The sequence below is a fragment of the Condylura cristata genome, unplaced genomic scaffold, assembly GCF_000260355.1.
Source record: "Condylura cristata isolate star-nosed mole 26May11 unplaced genomic scaffold, ConCri1.0 scaffold00002, whole genome shotgun sequence".
NCBI classification, from domain to species: Eukaryota; Metazoa; Chordata; class Mammalia; order Eulipotyphla; family Talpidae; genus Condylura; species Condylura cristata.
In genome coordinates, this window is record NW_004567103.1 from 80,944,938 (window position 1) to 80,966,867 (window position 21,930).

The following is a 21,930-nucleotide window of genomic DNA, read 5'->3' on the forward strand; positions in this document are numbered from 1 at the left end:
AACTGCCATCACACTGAATGTGGCAGAATGAAAGAAGAGAGAAAATTATAACAAGTGCAAGATTTAGTTCTGAGATTTAGTAAATTATCTTGAGTAAACATTGTCTTTACTTGATGTTTGCATTTTATTTTGTAATTTTGAACAACTAGAGGTTTGTTTCATAGGAGAGGGCTTGCTATTTTCAAATCACTATTCTAGAACTTCTATTTAGTATGACTTCAATGTATGGTCTCAGCCATTGGTATGTATCAAGGTCTCCTAGAATTACCAGGTTCAGACATAAATCTAGGTCCTTTTTTGAATTTGTTTATCCTCCTATATGGTAGATACATGACTAGAGCTTCTTCAAAAGGGAAAAAAAATTGGTACTAAGTACAGTTAGTCTCACCTTGTCATGTCCTAGCTATTCATTTTTTTCTACCTAGAGAACTATTAATATCAGGGTATGATAGTGATTCATTACAGATGCACTGTTTTTTTGAATGAGGATTCCTCTGGTGTCAGTAGGCTGTTAAAAATAGGTAAATGGAGTAAAAGAGGATTTTCTTCATGATGAGTTTTAAGCTGACTTAAAAAAAATCACAATATTTTCTGCCTTTTCTGAGCTGTACACTTTTAATTTCCTTGGAGTCAGTAAGTAGAACTTTTAAGAAAATAGTGGCAAATGTTGGAGGTATTCCTTATTTCTTGCATTTTTTTCCTTTGTTTAGTGGGTCATGTTTTGACAACCTCACAGGGACAGAATATTATAGTTTACAGTAAAGATTACCTAGTAAAGTTAGCAAGATTTTAAACAAAGCACTACAGTGATAATGTAGTAGTTGAAAATTGAAAAATTAAGGTTCCTATGTAAGAATTTGTCCTTTTTTACAATTTTCTGAAATCACATTTTCCACCAAAAAGTGACTGTCTATAGTCTCCTAGAATGAAGATTAATTTAACTTTAATAACTAAATTTTGTATCATTTAGCATGTTCTGGAAAAAAAGCAGAAACAACATAATAAGTGATGATACTTTATCAAAAGTAAAAATAGTGAAATACATGACCCAGCTCTCCTGAAAGTATTGAATATTATTCATATAGCACTTGCAAGAACCTGAACTTGGGTTTGTATGCCTGCCCTTTCATTTTTGTGCCTTGTAATTCTTCCGCATGAAGTTTTACTCATGGATCATGGAAAACAGGCATGTGAAAACACAAGTATTTGCCCTAAAAAGATTCATAACCTTGTACTATTTGAATAGTAGATTTTTTAATGGTTCTTAATCATCTTTTACTTACACTGTTTCCTTCTAACAACTTCCTTATGAGTCTTGATTAATATATAGTATCTTAGAAGAGATGATATTTGAAAAAGTAGTTCAAATTCAGTTATTAGTACACTCTATGCAGGCTTAATGGACAGTCTTGAAGATAAAAAAAAAGAGAGAGAGGGAAAGATGTGAAGGAAATGACTAAAAATAGTGTAAGGATCTGGATTAAGTTAATGGCAAAAATGTGATGGTGGTGGTGAAAGCATATGTTTAGTTGAGAAAATAGTGCTTTCTGTATTTCAGATTGTTTAAAAACAGGAATCTGTAATCCACTTAACATCACTTACTGGAAGCACTTTTTATTATTACTCTTCACCATTTAATCGTCACCCTTTAAAGGGAAAGCTTCACAAAGTAATGCAGGGTATGAGAGAGTAATAAGTGAGACTTCTGTATTAGGCAGGTGGATGAGATTTCATTTATGCTTAGGATTACACGTTATTTTAAAGCGCATAATGTATTCTGTGATGAGCAACATTTATAAAAAAGAAATTGTGTCTGACACTTTCAAATTTCCTTGGTAATAGAGCTACACTAACTGATAATTGCTTGAAAGTTTCTTTTGCTGTTGTTGGCTAGTTTTATTTATCCCTTATCCATGTACTTTGCTAATATTAATTCATTTAATCCTAACAATTTTATGCAGATGAGGAACCTGGAGTTCAGAGAGGAGTCATAGCTTGAATTTGAACCTAGGCAAAAGTAGTTAAAGTTATAATGATTGAGCGGGTGGAGATACATAGTTAATTAAAAGTAGGACATTTATGAGTTCATTCTTCATCATCCAGCCTTTTAGCAAAGACTTCTTATTCTTGAGTTCTTTCTCATCAGCAGATAGATTTTGTTTTACTCTCATCCCTCTAAAAAAAGGATTGTGGATGTGGGATTCAGAGTTTGCATTTGAGGAGCTTTGCTTGTTAACTCTGACTAGAATGACATCTTGACTGGGAATCCTATTCTTGACTGAGATCTTTCAGCCTGATACCTGGGAGTGTTCTGCTTTTATAGCTCCTTAAGGTACCTCAAGTACTTTTTATAATCCTTGAGGTTCAGTAACTTAACAGTAATGGTTGAATGTATTTAATTTTGTGTCTATTTTTGTAGAACACAGTGCTCTCATTAAATCTGTAGATTATTTTATCAAGTTCAAGGAGTTTTTCTTTTTTTGAATTTTCTGTCTCAAGTACTAGTTATACTTAACATTAGAATGACACATTTTGTGATAATATATCTTCTTTGAGTTCTTAATTTCATTGAATGTTTGGGTTTTTTGTATTGTTTTTCAGCTGTTACAAAGTTTGTTTCTGTTTAGTTTATTATAGGTTGATTTCCTTAAAATACTTTGGGGCAAGGATATGGGGAATAAAGCAGCCTAAACTTAAAATTTTAAAACATAAGTCATTTAGAGAGGAAGATATACAGAAAAGTTTATGATTTTAAGTTTATACTAAGGACTTTGAGTTATAAAATGCTGAACAATTGCTGACACTGTAAAATGTTAACAGGACAGAAGTATACAAAGAAGTAACAGACAAGTATATGTTGGTTTTTTGTTTAATGCTACTTTACTTATTTATTTTTTGGTGTCTTTGACAGGTATTGTCCAATGAATAAAGATTAATAATGAAATATACCTCTAAAGCACAATTAAAATATCAAAAGAGCTGGTCACACAAAAGCAAGTGTGTGTTTTTTAAAGTAAACGTTTTGGGGTATCTTGTATTCTTAGTTTCAAGACCCAGCAGTAATTTTTTTCTTTAAAATAAGCCATAAATAAATATGAAAAGTTCTCATCACATGAAGAGAAAATAAGTTTGTAGCTGTTTTTTGTCTATTAGCTATATCATGGTGATCACAATATAGTAAAAAATTGAATCATTTTTGTAAATCTAAAACTAATATAATGTAATATGTCAACTCTACCTCAGTAAAAAAAAAAAAGCTACTATTATTTTTAATGTAGGCATAGCCCTAGAATATTTCACATGGTTTTATAATAGATTTTTTTTTGACTCTTTACAGTGCTTCCAATAATGTTTCATCCCAGAATAATGGCTCCCAACAGGTACGACAACACTTAAGTTTCTAAAACATAAGACCACTGTAGTTAATTATGGTTAAAAAAAATAGTACTATTAATTAAATTCTCAGAGCGGTGTAACAATGGATAAATTTTATGTATTTTCTTTTCCTTATCTGTAAGGTGATTTAATAACTTAAAACCCCCTTATTTGTTTTTATATTTGACTTAATTTTCTAATTCATTGTTAATAGAACAAGTACTTTAGAAAACATTTCCTGTCACTGTAAATCCTGTAAAAATAAATAAAATAAAAGTATTCAGTTAGATTAATTATCTTTAATGTGGTATATGACATTCAGCACTTTACAATATATTGATTATGTAAATCTGTTTTGAAGTTGTATTTATTGATGAAAAGATCTTTTACTTTGGCAAAATATATGATTTTTATAATTTGTTTCCCAAGGCTTGGGAAGTGAGATCTACTCTGCCTGTGGTTTCTCCTGTTCCCTCCGGTCCTATGCTGGTGGAGATAGAGAATCTTCCAAGGAGTCCTGGAACAGACCAGCATGACAGGAAATGGTTTGTTAACTCCTTAAACCAAAATAAAACACTGCTTGCTTAATGGTATTCTAAATTCTGAGCTATAAACTTGGAGCACTTCAAATATGATTAAAAGCAAATTATTCATATTTGTAAGCTAAAAAAGAAACACTATTGAGCAGTCATACTGAGATAGGAAAATAAATGATATGGATAAGAAGAAATGCATTTGTTTAAAAGAGGAATATCAGAAAACGGTCCTTGTTTTAGTTAGTATAATATGGGACCAATGGCTTTTTCTCATTAAAAATGGGAATAAAAGCCTTTCCCAGATCGATAAGGAAAATATGTCCATTCCATGATAGTTCATACCACATGATGGTTTAGATGTATTTTCTTCATTAAAGACTAAAACTGAAAAGACACTCAATGATAGGCCAATAAACAAAGCGTTCTATTTTGGATGATGAAGAGATAATCTGATGACAGAGAAGATAAGTCATTTATTTTTCTAGGGTCTTTTTTTAAGTTAATAGTAAGTACACAAATATGGATACTTTGTGACTTCTTGGGGTTAATCAGTGGGATTTAACCTTCCCCAAATAAATAAATGTGGCTTGGTGGAGGAGGCTTCTTGGGAATTATTTGATTGAGTGATCATGTTGGTTACATCATCTGTTCAAGTTTTGTGTCTATTTGTGAAATGAACTTTGATAATTTATAGGATTTTTTTCTCTTTTTCTCTTGCTCTTAGTTTGTTTAGTACCTGAAATCTAATGAGTTTCTGTGGTGATCTCAAGGTTTTGGTCAGCTTTCTGTGCAACCAGTTCTTCCTTCATGGTGGTGGGTCAACAGTGGTTGGTGAATATTTTCAGTCTTTGCCATGTAATTATTTTTCACTGTTATTTTGGCATAACTAACTGCAAGGTGCTTCGCATTTTTCCTTGATGCTTAAATATATTTTACTTCAGTTTCAAATTATGTGAGATTAATTTCTAAAGTTGAAAGAATTTCCCCCTGATTTTTCTCTTCTCTTTTTTTCCTTTCTGCATGGAGTGTGGTGTGGGTACTTTGTGTTTGTATACATGCAGGCACACCTTAAACTGATTGTCAAATGTTAGTCTTTATTTCTTAAGCTATAAAAAAATGTTTCTTCCATTTCTTAATGAAAACATGAGTTCACAAAGCACCTGTATTTAGGCTTGGGTGGTAACATCAAGGAAACATAATACTGATACTTTTAACTGTAAAAGAACTCCCTTAGGAGTTCCCTTGGTACATGTTTATTTTTTGTATTAATATGAATCTTGTTTGTATCTTGTATTAGGGTATAAAAATGAGTTTTCAGTTTTTAATAGGTACATATTTAAATGTTTAATTGGAGTCATTAGGCACTCCTGAGTTCCTTTGCAGATTTTTAAAAAGAGAGAATACTGAATCTAAGCGTATTAAGTATCAAGAACAATGAAAAATGTAGAACTAATGTGTCCCTTCCATTATGCAATTGTCCTAAGACTTCTTTTGCTGAAATGGAGTAAAAAGGTGATCCTTAAAACCTATTGAGCCTCAGTATATGTCAACAATGGCATAGAACTGAGTGTAGAACTGACATGTCTTTGAACATAGAGGTTCCCAGCCTAAATTTAAAACACATTCTCCAGATCATTCTTTGCTTTAATTCTTAATACTTGAAACAGTCCTCCTCTAGAAAGTGATATTAAAAAATTTGGAAGCATTATCTAGATTTGAACAACTGGGCAGAGTAATGAACTAGTTTATTTCTGACAGGTAACTTTTAACCAATTTAATCTATACCTACTCTTCAGTTCCCTGGCTTTTTTTTTTGGGGGGGGGGTGAGATCTTATAAACAGCACCATTATTTTAGTGAATGATTTGGCATATTAGTAACTTAGAATTGTCCACGTTTTAAAGTAACCCTTTTAAAAAAAATTTATGTATTTTAAATCCATAAAACATATATAAACAACAAAAACACAGCTCACCAAACTTAGAATATCTTGCCCCAGAAGGGCAATATAAACCTCACTTTCTAAATTTGTAGGAATGTTAGGTTGAGGGTTATGAATTTTATGGTTAATCTGATAAATTGTATTTCAGTTGAAGGGAAGATCATTTGATCTAAAAAAAAAAAGTCTCAATATGTTCTGAAAAATTCTTTTAGCTAATTTCAAGTTTCCTGAGGAAAAAAGGTAAAGATTATTGGTTTGGTTGAGTTTAAAATCTGCCCTTTGACATCGTTTGTAGTTGGGAGGATTTTTTTCTATATAGTAATCTTAAATACAGTCTGTCCTTTTGCCATGTCTCAAAATGTAATTTTCTGAACAATGGCAGATTTTTTTTTTCTACTGGAGGACTCTGACCATTTCCAGCCAAGAACTGTCCCTATGCATGTTTCCTCTCATAGTTTTCTATATGCTGATTCTTAAGCTATGTGTGGTAGAATGTATCTAATGTGCTTATTAAGCTATTTATTGGAAGGGGCTTGCAATCTAATCTTGTTATCTGTGCCTGTTGAATTTCGTTTTGAGATTCTGTGGATTGTGGTTACAGAAGAACAGTAATTCTTCATTTTTAACAGAGAATATTGTAAAATGGCCTCTGAGGCTAGATTATTTTAATGCTCTTTCTGAATTGGTTTCCTAGATTGAATTTTTGTATAAATCACTTAATTTGAGGAATACTTTCCAAAGTTGCCATTTCACGATATTTCTTTGCCTTTCCATACAATTATTCAAAAATTTAAATAATGGAATTCAATTTGGTTGCAACATCAGGGACAGATACAGAGTGTCATCTTCTCTGTGAAATTTCTTCTTCATTCACTAAACTGTCTGATTACTTATACATAGTGCCATATTGGCATTTTCTACTGCATGTATCTTTGAATTTCCTTCCCTTTGTTTTTCTTGAATGTTATTACCTGGAGTAGATGTTGATAACTACTCATAGCTTGGTGCATGCTGGTCACATTGCCTTTCTCCTTTACCTCTTACACATCTATTTTCTCCTTTTCCTGTTGACTAACTGTGCTACCCTCCCACTCCCCAACCATCCAGGCTCTCTGCTGCCAGTGACTGCTGTGAACGTGCTGGAAACCAGTGGAAAACAAGGGCCTTGTCCCCACCCCAGCCGGCACATAGAAACTACACTGACTTTGTCCATGAGCACAATGTGAAGAATGCAGGAGTCTACCATGATGTTTGTTTTCCTGGCCGTGGAGCCATGACTGAAATATAAATGTTAAACCCTTTAGATATTGGGACTCTTTGACAAGTTGTGATGGTATTCAAGTTAACCGTGAATAGTCCTTATAGAGAATTGATCACACTAAGAGTATCTGGAAGAAGTTGTTTTATGTTGAGTCATTATTAAGTCTTATTATTTGTAGTTGAATTAACTGTGAAAGGAAAAGGATCTGAAGAAGCTATATGCCATCAGTGAAAATGAAAAATGTTTTTTTGTGTTGAGAAGGGTGTGTTTATCATTATTATTAGGGGGGAAGATTTCAGGTGTTTTTTAACATGTTAACACATCATGCAGATGATATCTCAGTAGAAGGTCTGTGTTTGTAATCAAGTGGCCCATTATATCCCACCCCATGCCATTGAAACAGATCAAGATTGAGAATCAGACACAATAAGCAGGTTCAGAAGGGACCATGTACCAGGCATGACACATCAGCCTTCTGTAATATTTATATAAAACTGCTCTTTGCACTATTTTTAATACTTACATAAATTAATTCTAAAGTGGTACCCATCTTAGTTTCTACTAAGTGCCCAAGATTCTATAATTTTAATCAGTGTAATTTTTAATTCATAGCATTTTTACTTTAATAAACACAAATATTTTAAGCTTCCAAAAGGTGTGGAAATCACATAAATAATGTAATTCATGTAGGGAGATAAATCTGAATGGTTACTTTCAAATGATTAACTGGTTCACTGAATGATTACATTACTTCAAAAGGCTGTGCAAAGTGGAAAGTTTATTTACTTTTGTCTTTTCCCTTTTCACTTTTTCTCTTTCACCTTATGCATTTGATAGATTTCCAAAGTTGTCACCAGCCTCATATTCTGGCCTTGTACTACTTTTGAAATAAAATTCAGAGTCCAAAACCATATAATACTTTTAAATGGATTGGGTATATTATGATTTTTGATCCTTTATGAAATTCAGAACATATTTATCCAGCCTCTTTGGTGTAGTTCATAGAGATAGACTATGTGGGACAATTACATTTATCATGTAAAGGTTGTGACATAAGGGAAGCATTTGTGTTTTTAGAATTTTTAACAAAATTTCTGAACTTTTAAACCGTGTGTGGTCATTTGGAGATATTTAATGGAGAATTTGAGAATTTAAAATACTTAAAGGTAATGAATGACTTTTTATTATAAATAACCTAAACTTGCTTATCATTGCGCTACCTCAAAGGTAGCCAAAGATAAAAACTTCAGAGGGTGTTAGAACTGAACTCTTGGTTGTATATATAATACAGCTTGTCAGTATAAGACATAAGTAAGCAGAACTAAGTAGTGTTTAGGGAATGAGGTTTATAGGCAGGTTTCAGTCTGAGTTTATCACAATCATATATAAAGGACTAGATGCTCAAATTATTTTTTAATACATCTGAGTCTTCCTGACCTGTGATTCTGTCATTTAGTGTGCCTAACCATGGCCACTAATGTATGTCCCATTATAGTTGTTTTAGACTTTGTGTAGCTTGGATTATAGTGGTCAGATACTGTCAATGCATATTCTTTCATGAAAGAAATTTGAATCATACCTCTTTGTGCCTTTCAAGAAGAGATTTCATGGGTGTGAATATGATTAAGAGCCTATTTCTGTGATAGGAAAAAGGAGGAATAGTAACTATAAACTTCTAGTCTTTTAGAAGTCTCAAAGTTTGACTTACTTTGAAATTAATATAGAAGCTTAGACTGCCAAGAGAACACCATTTGTGTGATAGCAGAATCTTAACTTTAGTAATACAAGGTTGTAATTAAAGAATGAGATCTTAAATTTATATCAAAAATGATTATTTCTTTACTTAGAATTTTACTTAGGCAGTACTGTTAAAGTTGTGGGAGAATCACACCATGGCTTTCTCTTTCTTTGAAACTTTTACTATGAAACTTCATTGGTAAAATCCTGATTATAGAAATTGGTTGAAGGGGTGATAGGAAAAGAAGACAACAAAGTGGGGGACAGAGAAGTAAAGGGCTAAGACTGGATCAAGGTAGAACCAATTTGTCTATTTCACAAATTTATGCTTCATAATTTCACATCAAATATTGTGAATATTTGTTCTTGGTACTGATTTTTCACGATCTTGCTGCTTTTAAGCTGTGATGAATTTACAACCTAAGTTAAGTAAATTAAAATCATCATCCATCTATACTCTGCATTTTATTATGCTTAAAGGGTCAGTCTTCACATAGGTTAAGGAACTGAAATTCTCCAGGAGTACCTCATTTGGCCACTGTCCTTTTGATCAGAGAGAGTAATCAGCACAGAACTCAAGGGTCATGTGTTTCCGCTTTGGTTAACTTTATCTAATTTTTTTTATTAACTACTTTTTCTTACATCTTTGTTAATTTTTGGATAATAGTTCATTTCCATCCTTAGGTGTAGTTCCTGTAGTTCTCCCACTACCACAGTTATTATGTCAGGGACAGCACCTGACATAATAACCCATAATAACCCATCACCACTGTCCCTTGTGCTCTTCCCTTTCCTGTTTTAACCCTTCACCCATCCCCTCTCCTGCTGTATGCCTCAGATCTTGGTCAGTTTGTCTTTTCTCCTAATCATCTGTTTGGTTTCTCTATAATCCCCATATAAGTGAAATCATCTGACATTTATCTTTTTCCATCTGACTTCTTTCACTGAGCATGATCCCTTCCAGATCCACCCATGTTGCCACAAATGGTATGAGTTTATCTTTTTGATCACACAGAAGTATTCCATTGTTAACATAATTTTAACAAGTTGAATTAAATTGGTTATGTTTCAGCTGCATTTTAGTAGATAGGGAAACTTAACAAAGCCATTGCCTTTTACATATAAAAAGTAAATGAGCCCTTAAACACTTCAAGGACATTTCTCTGAGTTTGCATTTTTGCATTGCATTTCTCCACTAAAAGTATACACTTTTACGTGAATTTACAGCGAAAAACAAATGTTATTTGTCCTGTCTATATATGTCTTTATTTCTAAAAGCAGGTGATATATAAACATTCTAATATTGTAATATTTATATATAAAATAATCTTTTTAGGGGGGCTTTCCTATTTATGTAAAGGGTTGGCCCAGAAAATATTATTTATAGCACTTTGGTGAATCTTTATTGCTGAAGTTGTCCTGGATGTAAAAGGTGCTAGTTGAACATGTCAATATTTAAGACCAACGTGTCTTTGAATGGGAGACAACCATGCAGAATGTTTCGTAGCTAGAACTCTGAACTGTTTCTTATTGATGAGTTTCTCTTATTTGCTATGTTTTGCACATTTACTTCCTTGATAATATAATAATTACTTTGATTAGTAACCTTGTTTTATCACTTGGATGCATCCTGATGTCATGTATTTCATCTTTACATCTTGCCAAAACAGGAAAATAGCTGATAAAGGGGTTGGTAAGAAGGAGAGGATTACGGTGTCTTTGGGTTTCAGAAGGGTTCAGACTATTGTGAAAATGACTGCCTTCATGGGCATTCAGAAGACTGGTTCTCAGTTTTGATCCTTGGTTTTTCTATATGTATTCACAGAATAAACTGAAAAAGTTGGAAGATGGGTTTTCCATATTAGCGCATAATGTTCTGATGGGTTTGGGAGCAGTAATTGTTTGAAAGACCATTATTTTTTGTGTGTTAGGCTTTGACTTTACATCAGAAAATAATATAAAATTGCTTTAACTTATAAATTCCTGTGTACAGGGAATATATGGATTTGTGAAAATAAAACCATTGTGGAGCAATAACAGTTTACCACCACATACTTCCTATTTTTAATGTAAATTATGCCACATTTTAAATTTTATCTTGCTTAGGATTATTTAAGTGCTTCATGTGAGCAGCTTTGTTTTAAGGGCTAGAATTAATCTCCTCTTTCTCCCTTCTTATTGTCTTTGTATGCCTCTGGCTTGTGTGTAAGATGTAACTGTCACATCATTTTCTAGGTATTTATGAATCATGATTTAAGTATTCCTCTGCTTTTATAAAGAACATAAAACTTTCTATCCATATTCATGTAAATTAACTTTTTTTATTTTAGTACATAAGATTTTTGTGAGGATTTTCTGTTACTTAAATTGACATTAACCCTAGTGGTACAGAGAGTAGGACATGAGGTATGTCATGTTCAGTGGAAAATGTGTTACATAGTAACTTCATTTCTTTGATTTTCAATGCTTACTAGTGTGTAATAACACTTGATTTGCTTTGAGCTCTTTTGGCTGGTGAGAGGGTCATAATATATGCCTTCTAGAAAATTAGTGAAGAGAAAATTTTAAAAGCAACTGGTGAAAGGAAATAATTTTGTGTTGTTTTTTTAGTGATGCATTTTTTTCTATACTGAAGTGGAAAAACAAGTGTTGTTGTTTTCCCTAAAGGAATTGTTCTCACAAATTTTTTATTAGATAATTACCTAAGTCTCTGTGCTCCTAACCACAAGTTGTGGCCTTAATTCTAGGTGATGGTGCATGAGTGAACTTTTGTTCCTGACAGCTGGCCAACATTTTGTTTTTATTGGCATGGGGGGAAGAGTTATCTGACAACACCATTTTCCAAGGAGTGTGACCGAAGACTCCCTCTGTGGTGTAATAAACCTGTTCTTCCTCCTCCTCTTAAAAACAGCTGCAGATCTTATTTTATTTGTCATTGGAGGAATTCTTGTTTGCTTTGTTTTTAACTAATTTTAATAAAGAATAAATAAACTATATCCTTGTTAAGTTAGATTTTGTAAGTAGTTGCAGATTCCTTTATGGTCTACTTTATATTAATTGAAAAATATTTTAAACTATTAGAGGTAGAGTTAAAAAAAAAAATGAATGAATGATAAAAGATGATGTTAGGGCCCTCCCTGGTGGCGCATCGGATTAAAGCACTGCACTAAGAAACTTAAGCCACTTCCACATGAGTTCGATCCCCGCCTGCCCGGGAGGTGACCACATGGCGTGGCAGACCTCTTCTGACCCGCCCGCTGCTCCTCTCAGCAGTGTACTTCATTGATCTGCCTGTTCTGCTCCTCTCTCTGTCTCTGGTGGATCCTCTCACCCTCTGCATCTCTGGCCGGTACCCCAGTTCTGTATGAATAAATAAATAAATCTTTTAAAAAAAAAAAAAAAGATGATGTTAGGAAGATAATTGCTAGTTTAATTTGTCTGGAAGTAGGTGGAGGATTATCCAGAGAAAATTTTAGGTACTCTAAACTTCATTCACCTTTTTGCCTGATCAGAACCTTATAGATAGATTGGAATAATAGCAGTTGAAAGTATTTGAGTAGGTTGGAAAGGCGTTAATTATCATTAGGAGTTTGCACTTGATAAGAAGACCTCCAAGTTTAAGAAGAAATGTTTTGGGAGTTATATAGTGACACTCCATTTTCCTGTTACCTCATTGAATACCAGAGTACCTCCTTGCTCCTTATTTTATTATGCATAGTCACTTATAATCATTCCTTTGAATGGTCCCTCAAATTTCTTGACCCATTCTCTGTTGTACACATACGTTAAATCCTGGATTTCAACCTGGTTAAGTCCAGCTCTGTGTATTGTACATGTAGATAGTGAATGTGAAATGTAACTAGTGAGGCTTCAGTTATCTTGCTTCCTATTTCGCTGAGAAAATAAGCATTCAGAAGAGATCTTTGTTATGCCCCCACCATTTCTGTTTGGGCAGAGATACTCGACTTTTCTCTGCTGTTGTTCTAGGTACATTGTCCATGTTCTTAGTTAAGACCTCCCTCTATTTTGTGCACTAGATCCTGTCTTTTAAAAACATAATTCCAGCGTTTCTCCCTTCTGTTCTGCAATATCAATTGTCCCTCTCTACTGAAATAATCTCATGAGTACAGGAACACCCTGTGATATTTCATCACTAATAAAGAAACCCTCCCTTGAACCCACCTCCTTTATCTGTTTCCCCATTTGTTACTTTAATTGCAAAATTTATTGCCATGAAGTAATTGTCTGCTCTTTCTCCTTTTTGTTCTATTTTGAACCCATTTTCATGCTGCTATGCTGCATATGAGAGTGATCACATATTTGACACTAATTTTCCAGCAGATGGGACTGAATTTCTTTTTCTAGTAAAGCATTTTAAATGACAGTTTTGCAAGAGATGGGAGTTAAAATATTATTAACTTCCTTTATGAAGTGGGTCCTTAGCTTAGGGACACCCTTTTCTTTTTATTGTCTTTGAACCTCACTAATAATCACTTTTTAGTCCCCTTTGTAGTTCCTCTGTATCTCTGACTTTTAAACTTTGTTTTAGAATCAGTTCTCCTAACAGCTCACTTCTTTGGTAACCTCAACAAGTGTTAAAGTTTCAGTGGCATCTATATGCTGGCAACTTCCCAGTTTGTATCATCAGCTTGGACCTCTTTGCTTCCAGCCCATCCAACTTCGTATATAATATGTACTTATGCACATATGTCTTAATTTTTTAACCTTTTTATTTTGAAATAATTTTAGGCTTATTGAACAGAATAATGCACAGAACCCCACGTCTTCCCTAATTAGCTTCCTCTGTTAACATCCTACACAAACATGGTACAGTGGAACTGCTGTCAAAAGTAAGACATTAACATTGCCTCAATACTACTAGATAAACTATAGACTGTATTCAGATTTCACCAGTCTTTCCTCATGCTCCAATATCTGATTCAAAATCATGTGTTGCTTTAGTTTCCTTTCATCTGTGATCTTCATGCACATGATGACTTTGATGACCTTTTGGAGAGTACTGACCTTTTGGTCAGATATGATGTAAAGTGTCCTTCAATAGAGTGTATGTGATGTTTTTTATGGTTAGACTGAGGACATCATTTTGGAGGAATAATACTACAGAGGTCTTGTTGAGATCTATATAGTAAGTTTGAGAACACTTATACCTTGTAATCCTCTTGACTTCTCTTTGTCACCATTTGTCAAACAGTAATTCTGTCAGTTATGTTTTTAGTATATATTCACTAAATATACTAAAATCCACTACTTTTTGCCATCTGTTCCCATCCTGTTTGAATTTGCTATCATTGTTTACCTCTTACTTAGCTTTCCAGCCATCATACTTGCCTTCTGCTGTCTCATTCTCCTAAGAAATGACATTTTAGAAAATATATTTATGCATACAAGAACTAGGGTACAGGCCAGAGGTGAGGGGGGTGAGAGGATTCACCAGAGACAGAGTGGGGAACAGAACAGGCAAATTAACTGAAATACACTGATGAGGGGAGCAGTAGGTGGGACAGGAGAAGTCTGCCTCACTATGTGGGTCACCTCCCTAGCTGGGGATCCAACATGTAGTACAGTGGCTGCCAATAGCTTCAGAGTGATGAGTTTTAACCCGTTGCACCACCAGCGAGGGCCCTAGATCATGGCATTATTATGCACAAACCTTCCAACGTTCCTGACCTCACTCAGAATAACACTCAAATTCTCACATTGACAAAAACATTTTCACACCACTTGTCTTCTACTGATCTTGGCCTTGTTCATTTGCCTCCAAAGATTCCAAACATACCAGATGTTCTCCCTTTCTTACTTCCTCTGTTTTCTCAAATGTAAGTTCCATTATAGGGTAGCATTTATTTTGTTTATTTCTATCCCCGGAGCGGTCTTTGGCTTGGCACTCAAACGTGTTAGTTGGGTGACTAAATGAATGCCGGTGGCATGCTTGGTGATGTGGAAATCGTCAAAATGCTGCTGCCCCTGGCTTTGAGAAATTTACTTTAAAATTATGAATATGGGTTTTTTGTTGTTTTAAAGATTTGTTTATTTGTGCATACAGAACTGGGTTACAGGTCAGAGGTGCAGGGGTGGTGAGAGGCTTCACCAGAGACAGTTGGGAGCAGAACAAGCAGATTGATGAAGTGTACTGCTAAGGGGAGCATCAGGCGAGACAGGAGAGATCTGCTGCACCATATGTAGGTTAGCTCCCTGGCCAGGGATCGAACTCAGATCTTCCTAGCGGTAGCACTGAGACTTCTCTCCTAGGCCACCAGAGACTGGGCTTTAAATTCAATACAGCTTTGTTTTACAGCCCAAATTAATATCTGCTAGAAGAGTGGGAAACTTGGTGTGGTCTAGATTATAGACCACAAAAAGAATGTAATTATAATTCTGCTCCTAACTTTTGAGTTACAAGAACATTTAAATGTCTGAGGTATGTTCACGTTTGTAAAATTCAAACCATGTTTATATTTGTAAGTACACCGAAATTGGACCTGAATAAACTGAATTTTCAGTGTGGGGAGGCATTGCTTTTCTTAGTTAGCATGTCTATTCAAATAAGTAAATACAAATTAAAATGCCCAGATGGGGGTGGAGGGGAAGCAAGACAAGCTGCTAGAGTTTATACAGCTAAGTGTTCATAAGAAGGAAGGAAATGGACAGAAGAGGTAATTTTACTTTTTTCTTTGTAAATTCTTTGAAAATGTTCTTGGGAAATTGCCAGAGCCACAGGTCATCATGTCTAACTACGTTTTCAAAAACTTTTTTTAGTGTACACTTCATTGGATTTTCGTATAGCTATCACTCCTATGCCAATTACAGAACATTTTTGTTGGTTTTCTAGAATTGCTGTACAGTCATTTTCAGATGCTGAAATCAGAGCGGTCAAGATTTAGGCATATCTGCTTCTTTCTGAGGTCTGTGAGAAAGAATCTGTTCAGTGCTTGTAGTTTCTAGTGGTTTGCTGATTGATAGTCTTGAGCTTGCCAGAATATCATAATCTCTGCCCTCATCTTCACTGATCATCATGTGTGTTTATCTGTGTCCACTTAAGTCATATTGAATTAATTCAATAAAAACTTAAATTACAATGAATTAAATTCCTGGCCCACTGCAGTATGATCTCTTCCCAACTTAACTAATTGTATCCCCAGTGATCCAATTTCCAAATAAGATAGCATTCTGAGATACTAGATGTTAGGACTTCAAACGGGAATTTTGGTAGGACATAATTTAACCCATTACATGGTTATATCAACAGAAATTGAGATAATTGAGACATTTCAACTTTCTTTTATGAGTTTGTGTTTCACTTCTGAATTTATAAGGTTTTTTTTATTTAATGTTTTCAACAGATTTTTTGTGTACCACCAATGTTCATATATTGATACCCACTCACCAAGGTGATGGTGTTTGGATGTAAGACCTTTGGGAGATGATTAAGTTACAGGGGCAAAAGATGATTAAGTTACAAGGGCACTCATGATAGTGCTTCTATTTAAAGGAGAGCTTGTAAAGGAGAGCTTATGGAGATCCCTCATCTCTTCTGCCATGTGAGGACACAGTGAAAAAAGATGGGCTCATCTCTAAATCAGAAAGTGGGCCCTCTGAGTCACCAAGTTTGTGAACACCTTGCTCTTGGACTTCCCACCCGCTGGAACAGAAATTTCTTTTGTTGATAATCCACTCAGTCTGTTATCTCTGTTAATGCAGCTGAAATAAACTAAGCCAAATTGTGTGCAAATAAAACCATTTTCTGCCCATGCTAAGACTGCTAGAAGTAAACTCCCACCAGTTCTCAGATCCTTTTGTCTGAAAATTTGGGTATCCATATTTTTAAAATATGATGACAATCCCAAAGCAGAACATAAGTTGAAGTACAATATTTCTGTCAATCAGCCTCAAATTTTAGTATTTTGTCATTTTTGTTTCCTCTGTTTTCCCCATCATCAGGACAACCTCTTTTCACAATCTTAACCTTATTACCAAAAAAGTGAAATGAAAAGACCCCGACAAGTGACACTGTTTCACAAAGAGACTACCAACTACACAGGAAAAGCAAAAAAAAGGCCTAAAATTGAGCAGATATAAGATAGTTTTATATTAATGCATTTTTCGAGTATTAAAGAAGCACCTCAGTTGTCTTTGTGGTTTACAAATAAGTTTTTATTTTTTTAAAGATTTATTTCTGCATACAGAACTGGGGTACAGGCCAGAGGTGCAGGGACAGTAAAAGGATTCACCAGAGACAGAGTGGGGAGCAGAACAGGCAGATTGACAGGTACACTGCTGAGGAGAGCAGCGGGTGGGTCAGGAGAGGTCTGCCGCGCCATGTGGTCACCTCCAGGGCGGGGATCAAACTCATGCAGAAGTGGCTTTAGCTTCTTAGTGCTGTGCTTTAACCCACTGTGCCACCAGGAAAGGCCCCCAAATAAGTTTTAACCAAGAAACCGTTCAAATTAAATCTATAAGGAAAATCCAAACAAAAGCCCTTAAGATGGTCACTATGGGGAGATCAAAACTTCACCATTTTTACTACATTTATATTTAAATCACTCATGTATGTCTGTGGAGTTTTTTGTGCTATGTGGAACACAGGTTTTGGAAACCAGGAAAAGTGACATGTTCAAAGTTATGTAGTTGCATGGTTGCAGAGATAGGACTGGGGCACAGATCTCTTGCACTAAAATGTTTTTGTTCTTGCTGTCTCTTGCACAACTTACAAAATAATTTTCCTGCTTGAACCCCCAACACAGGTATATAATTGAAATAGATCATTCTTTTCTCTAGGAGACTTCTTTTGATCTAACTCAATATTAGGTCAATGTCTACAATCTTTGAGCAGACAAATTGAGTTGAATTCAGTTTCTTGTTGATTGCTAGTGTATAGGCATAAATTCTTATATATTGATTTTGTATCCCATATACTGAACTAGGTTATTACTTTCTGGTTTTTAGATTTACTATTCTAAGAGCACAGAGTCACATTATTTAGAAATGTATATAATTGTATGGTCACCACAATCCAGTTCTACAAAATTTTCTTTGTTCCTTCATGGCTGGTTTGTACTTGATCATTCTCCTACCTTTCTGGCCACTCAAGCAACCACTGTTCTGCTTTCAGTTTTTATAAAATTGCCTATTCTAGACATTTTGTGGAAATAGACTCACAATACCTACAGTGTTCTGTGTTGAAGTCCCCAGAATAATGTTTTCAGATGTATCCTAGATTCTTTCAATTGCCAAATAGACCATTGTATAGATATATCACATTTTGTTTATCCATTCACCAATTAGTGGAAATTTGTATTATTTCCATATTTTGGCTAATGTTATGAAATGTCTGAATATGCCTTTGTATGAGCCTAAGTTATCTTTTCTCAGATAGATTTTCTTCCTCTTCAAAGGAAAATAACTATTATATGATAAATTTATATTTTAACTTATCAAGAAGTTAGCACCTTTACCATAGTAATAGAAGTACGTGAGTGTTCCAGTATGGCTATGTTCTCTCCCAGCACTCGTTATTCTTTGTATTTTTTTTATTATGCCATTGTAGTTGGTCTTGATTTGCAATTTTCAGAGGATTAATGATAATTGAGCATCATTTCTTACGCTTATCAGCTGCTGTTTCTGGAAAAATGTGTATTCAGCTCTTTTGCTCATTTTTACATAAATCTTTTTTTTTTTATTATTGTTTTAAGAGTTTTGTGTTCCAAAGAATATGGTGAAATGTAGCTGGTACAATTGATAGAACTGGATGGAAAGACTATTTCCACATGGCGAAGGAACAAGAATGTCAGTATTAGTTGAATTAAGAGTGAACTGATTGATTCTTAATTTCAGATCTTACATTATAGTAGTCAACCCCCATTCCTCCCCAATCCCTTTTTCAACCCCTGGCAATCAAATTATTTTTAGTCTTCATGTATTTGCCTATTGTAGACATTTAATATGAACAGATTCATACAAATTGTAGTATTTTGTATCCAACTTTTTTTCTTTAATATGCTCTCAAGGGCCATCATGGCAATATGAATCAGTACTTCATTCCTTTTGAAAATGTCTACATTTTACTCATCATATGAAGAACATTTGCATTGTTTTCACTTTTTGAGTTAGGAACAATGCTGCATGAGCACATTTTTGTGTGGATGTGTTCATTTTTCTTAGGTATACTTTACTGGGTTTTTGTTGGAAGCTTTTTTTTTTTTTTTGTCTTTCAGTTCTTTCAAGATATTCTTCCATTGTTTTCTAGCATACATTATTTCTGATAAAAAGAACCTGTTATCCTTGTTTTAACCCTTTGTCATATAATGTCTTTGCTCTTAAGTTTTTCATTATTGGTTTTAGGCATTTTGATAATGTAGTTTTCTTAATATTTCTTGTGTTTAGTCTTTATTTAGAATCTTGGCCCTGTAGGCATAGTTTTCATCACATTTGTTTAACTTTTGGCCTTTATTTCTTCAAATATCTGTCCCACTCCTACCTCGCGATTCCGATTATCCAGGTAGTAGACTGCCTGAAGTCCTACAGCAAGAATTTTGCATGTTTTTGTTTTGTTTTGGATAGTTTTACTTCTGTGCTTTCAAGTTCAATATCTTTTTTAATGTCTAATCACCTTTTAGTCTCATGCAATATACCTTTCATCTCAGATATTATTTTCATCTCTAGAACTCTTATTTGGGAAGTCATATCTGACATGAGTCTGCCTAATTTGTTGAACATGTAAAATTCAGGTATGTTTCTATTTTAATGTTTTGGTTTCTTTAAATTCTAACATCTGTGTCAGATTTCTGTTGGTTGATTATTCTTTTTATTGTAAGATATCTTGTCCTGCCTCTTTGCAAATCAGATACTGAAAATCTTTGAATGGATACCTGCACTGTGAATTTCACTTTGTTAGATGCTTTTGTTAACTTTGTCCTGCTAAATCTTCTGGGGATGCTTTTGGAAGGAAATCGTGGAATTCTACTTGGAAACAGTTTGTTTCAGGTCTCACTTTTAGGTTGTGTGAAGTGGGTCTGTTGCTATGCTGTCTGGGTTAATTATTTTCTGTTACTGACGCAAAACCTTCCTGAATGTTCAACCCAGTGCCCTGTGAATTATGCGTATTTACAGTCTGTTTGTGGGAACTGGCATGGCATTGTGACCTAGTGTGAGTGCTGCTAATTCTTTCTGTAGCCAAAGGGAAATTCTTTTGCATGGCTCTTTTCCCAGTCTCTGGGAGTTTTCTCACACGTATTCACTGATTAGTATTCTGCTGAATACTTGAGGAGGACCCTACACAGCCTCCTAGATTCTCTCCTTGATGTGATGATGTTCTTCCTGTCATTTACTCTGTCCTATGAACTATAGCTGCTTAAGTCTCCCTGGACTCTCATCCTCATCTTCTCAACTCATTTCACCCATTCTATGCCAGAGCTTGGAAATTCAAAAAAGTTTCGGACTCATCTTTTTTAAGTTTCCTAAATCTCAGAATCACTGTTCTTTGTTGCCTAATACCTAAAGCCTTGAAAATAGGATAAGCACATCCCTTCCACATTTAGGTTATTTCTCGTAGAAAGGTTCATCACTAGTCCCTTTTCTCCATCTTGGCTGGAAGATGAATAAACCAGTGGGATACAAAATCTGAATTTCCCTTTTCCAACATAGGTTTTAGCTATTATTTAAAATTATTTTCATGATAGAATTCTTGGTCTAAATAAGTTTTGTTATCTTCACAGCTTACCTCTAAATGGCAGTTTGCTAGATAATCCAGATAGTTTGGAAACAACCACTGATGATGTCATTAGAACACCTGACACTAGGGAGGAGTTCCAAGCGCCAGAGGAAATTAATAAAGACACCAGACAAACTGGATTAAAGGAACCAGAAGATGACTGTGGGAGTAAGTAAATGTTCTGTGTAACATCACTGGCATCTTTTTATTTTACCTCCCTTTAAAATGAGCTGTTAAGTCAGTTTTGCTAAGACTATTTTCTGAGGTTCAAAACAAAACAACATTTTTTTTTCCTGCAACAGTTGAAGTTTTAAATTTAATGTAGAATAGTTAAGCTGCTTTGTGGCTTAAGGGTACCTTGATATGTTAAAGGTCACATAATTGAGACCATTAAAACTTGTTTATTTGTAAGTTAGTAAACATTTAATCACTATTTTTAACTTCTTATTTCATTTCTTGTGTGAAAATTAAGTTTTAAAGAATTCCTTTAAAGATTTTCTAGGGCACAAGATTGAATATTTGGCCTTCCCATTAGTAATTAGGAAGTATCTTATTCATGAGTTATTGTTGCCTAGACCCATGACACTATAAATAATCCAAAAAGAATGCTGCTTTCCTTAAGTTTTTGAAGATTAAAGGGAAACAATTTATTGCATGTTGAAAATGTCAATGCGTTTGGTTTAATGTTAAAATATAAACTATTTAAATGGGAGTTCCCTAGTATTTAGATGTTGCCCATATTTATGTAGCTCTTGGCAATTTTGATTTCTATTGCTAAAATTAGGGCCTCCTTAACTCCTAAAATAGGGGTTAATTCTTGGCATTATCACGTTATCACCACTGCAACCTGAGCTGATTCCAGGCCAGAGTTGACATATGGCTTAGCAGAACTTTCCTGTCTCTCCCACTGCTCCTGAAATACTCAGCAGGGTATTTCAGTAGATCTTCCTGTTCTATTCCCCTCTGTCTCTCTCACGTGAGAGGAGTAATAATCACCAAACATTTGAAAACCTTATATATCAACTAATTTATGGCCCTTTATTGGTAAATTTTGGAGCAGCAAATTGGAAAAGTATAGGGAAGCAAATTTAGAACCAGTATAGCTCAGACTTTTTAGATGTTTCAGTCATCTGTTAAAAGTAGATACCTAACGGGGCCCTCCCTGGTGGCGCAGCGGGTTAAAGCACAGCACTAAGAAACTACAGCCACTTCCGTATGAGTTCTATCCCCGCCTGCCCCGGAGGCGACCACATGGCGGCTGACCTCTCCTGACCCGCCCGCTGCTCCCCTCAGCAGTGTACTTTGTCCATCTGCCTGTTCTGCTCCCCCCTCTGTCTCTGGTGACTCCTCTC

General features: G+C 34.7%; 1 protein-coding gene across 1 annotated transcript in view; it reads left to right on the forward strand.

Annotated features, from left to right (window-relative positions):
* Window positions 1-21,930, forward strand: part of EPB41L5 (erythrocyte membrane protein band 4.1 like 5) — a 97,928-nt gene that overhangs the window by 44,165 nt on the left and 31,833 nt on the right. The window contains exons 15-17 of the mRNA XM_004674720.2: window positions 3,338-3,380; window positions 3,805-3,920; window positions 20,583-20,746. Of these exons, the coding sequence (XP_004674777.1) occupies window positions 3,338-3,380; window positions 3,805-3,920; window positions 20,583-20,746 (323 nt within the window). The remainder of the gene's footprint in view (window positions 1-3,337; window positions 3,381-3,804; window positions 3,921-20,582; window positions 20,747-21,930) is intronic.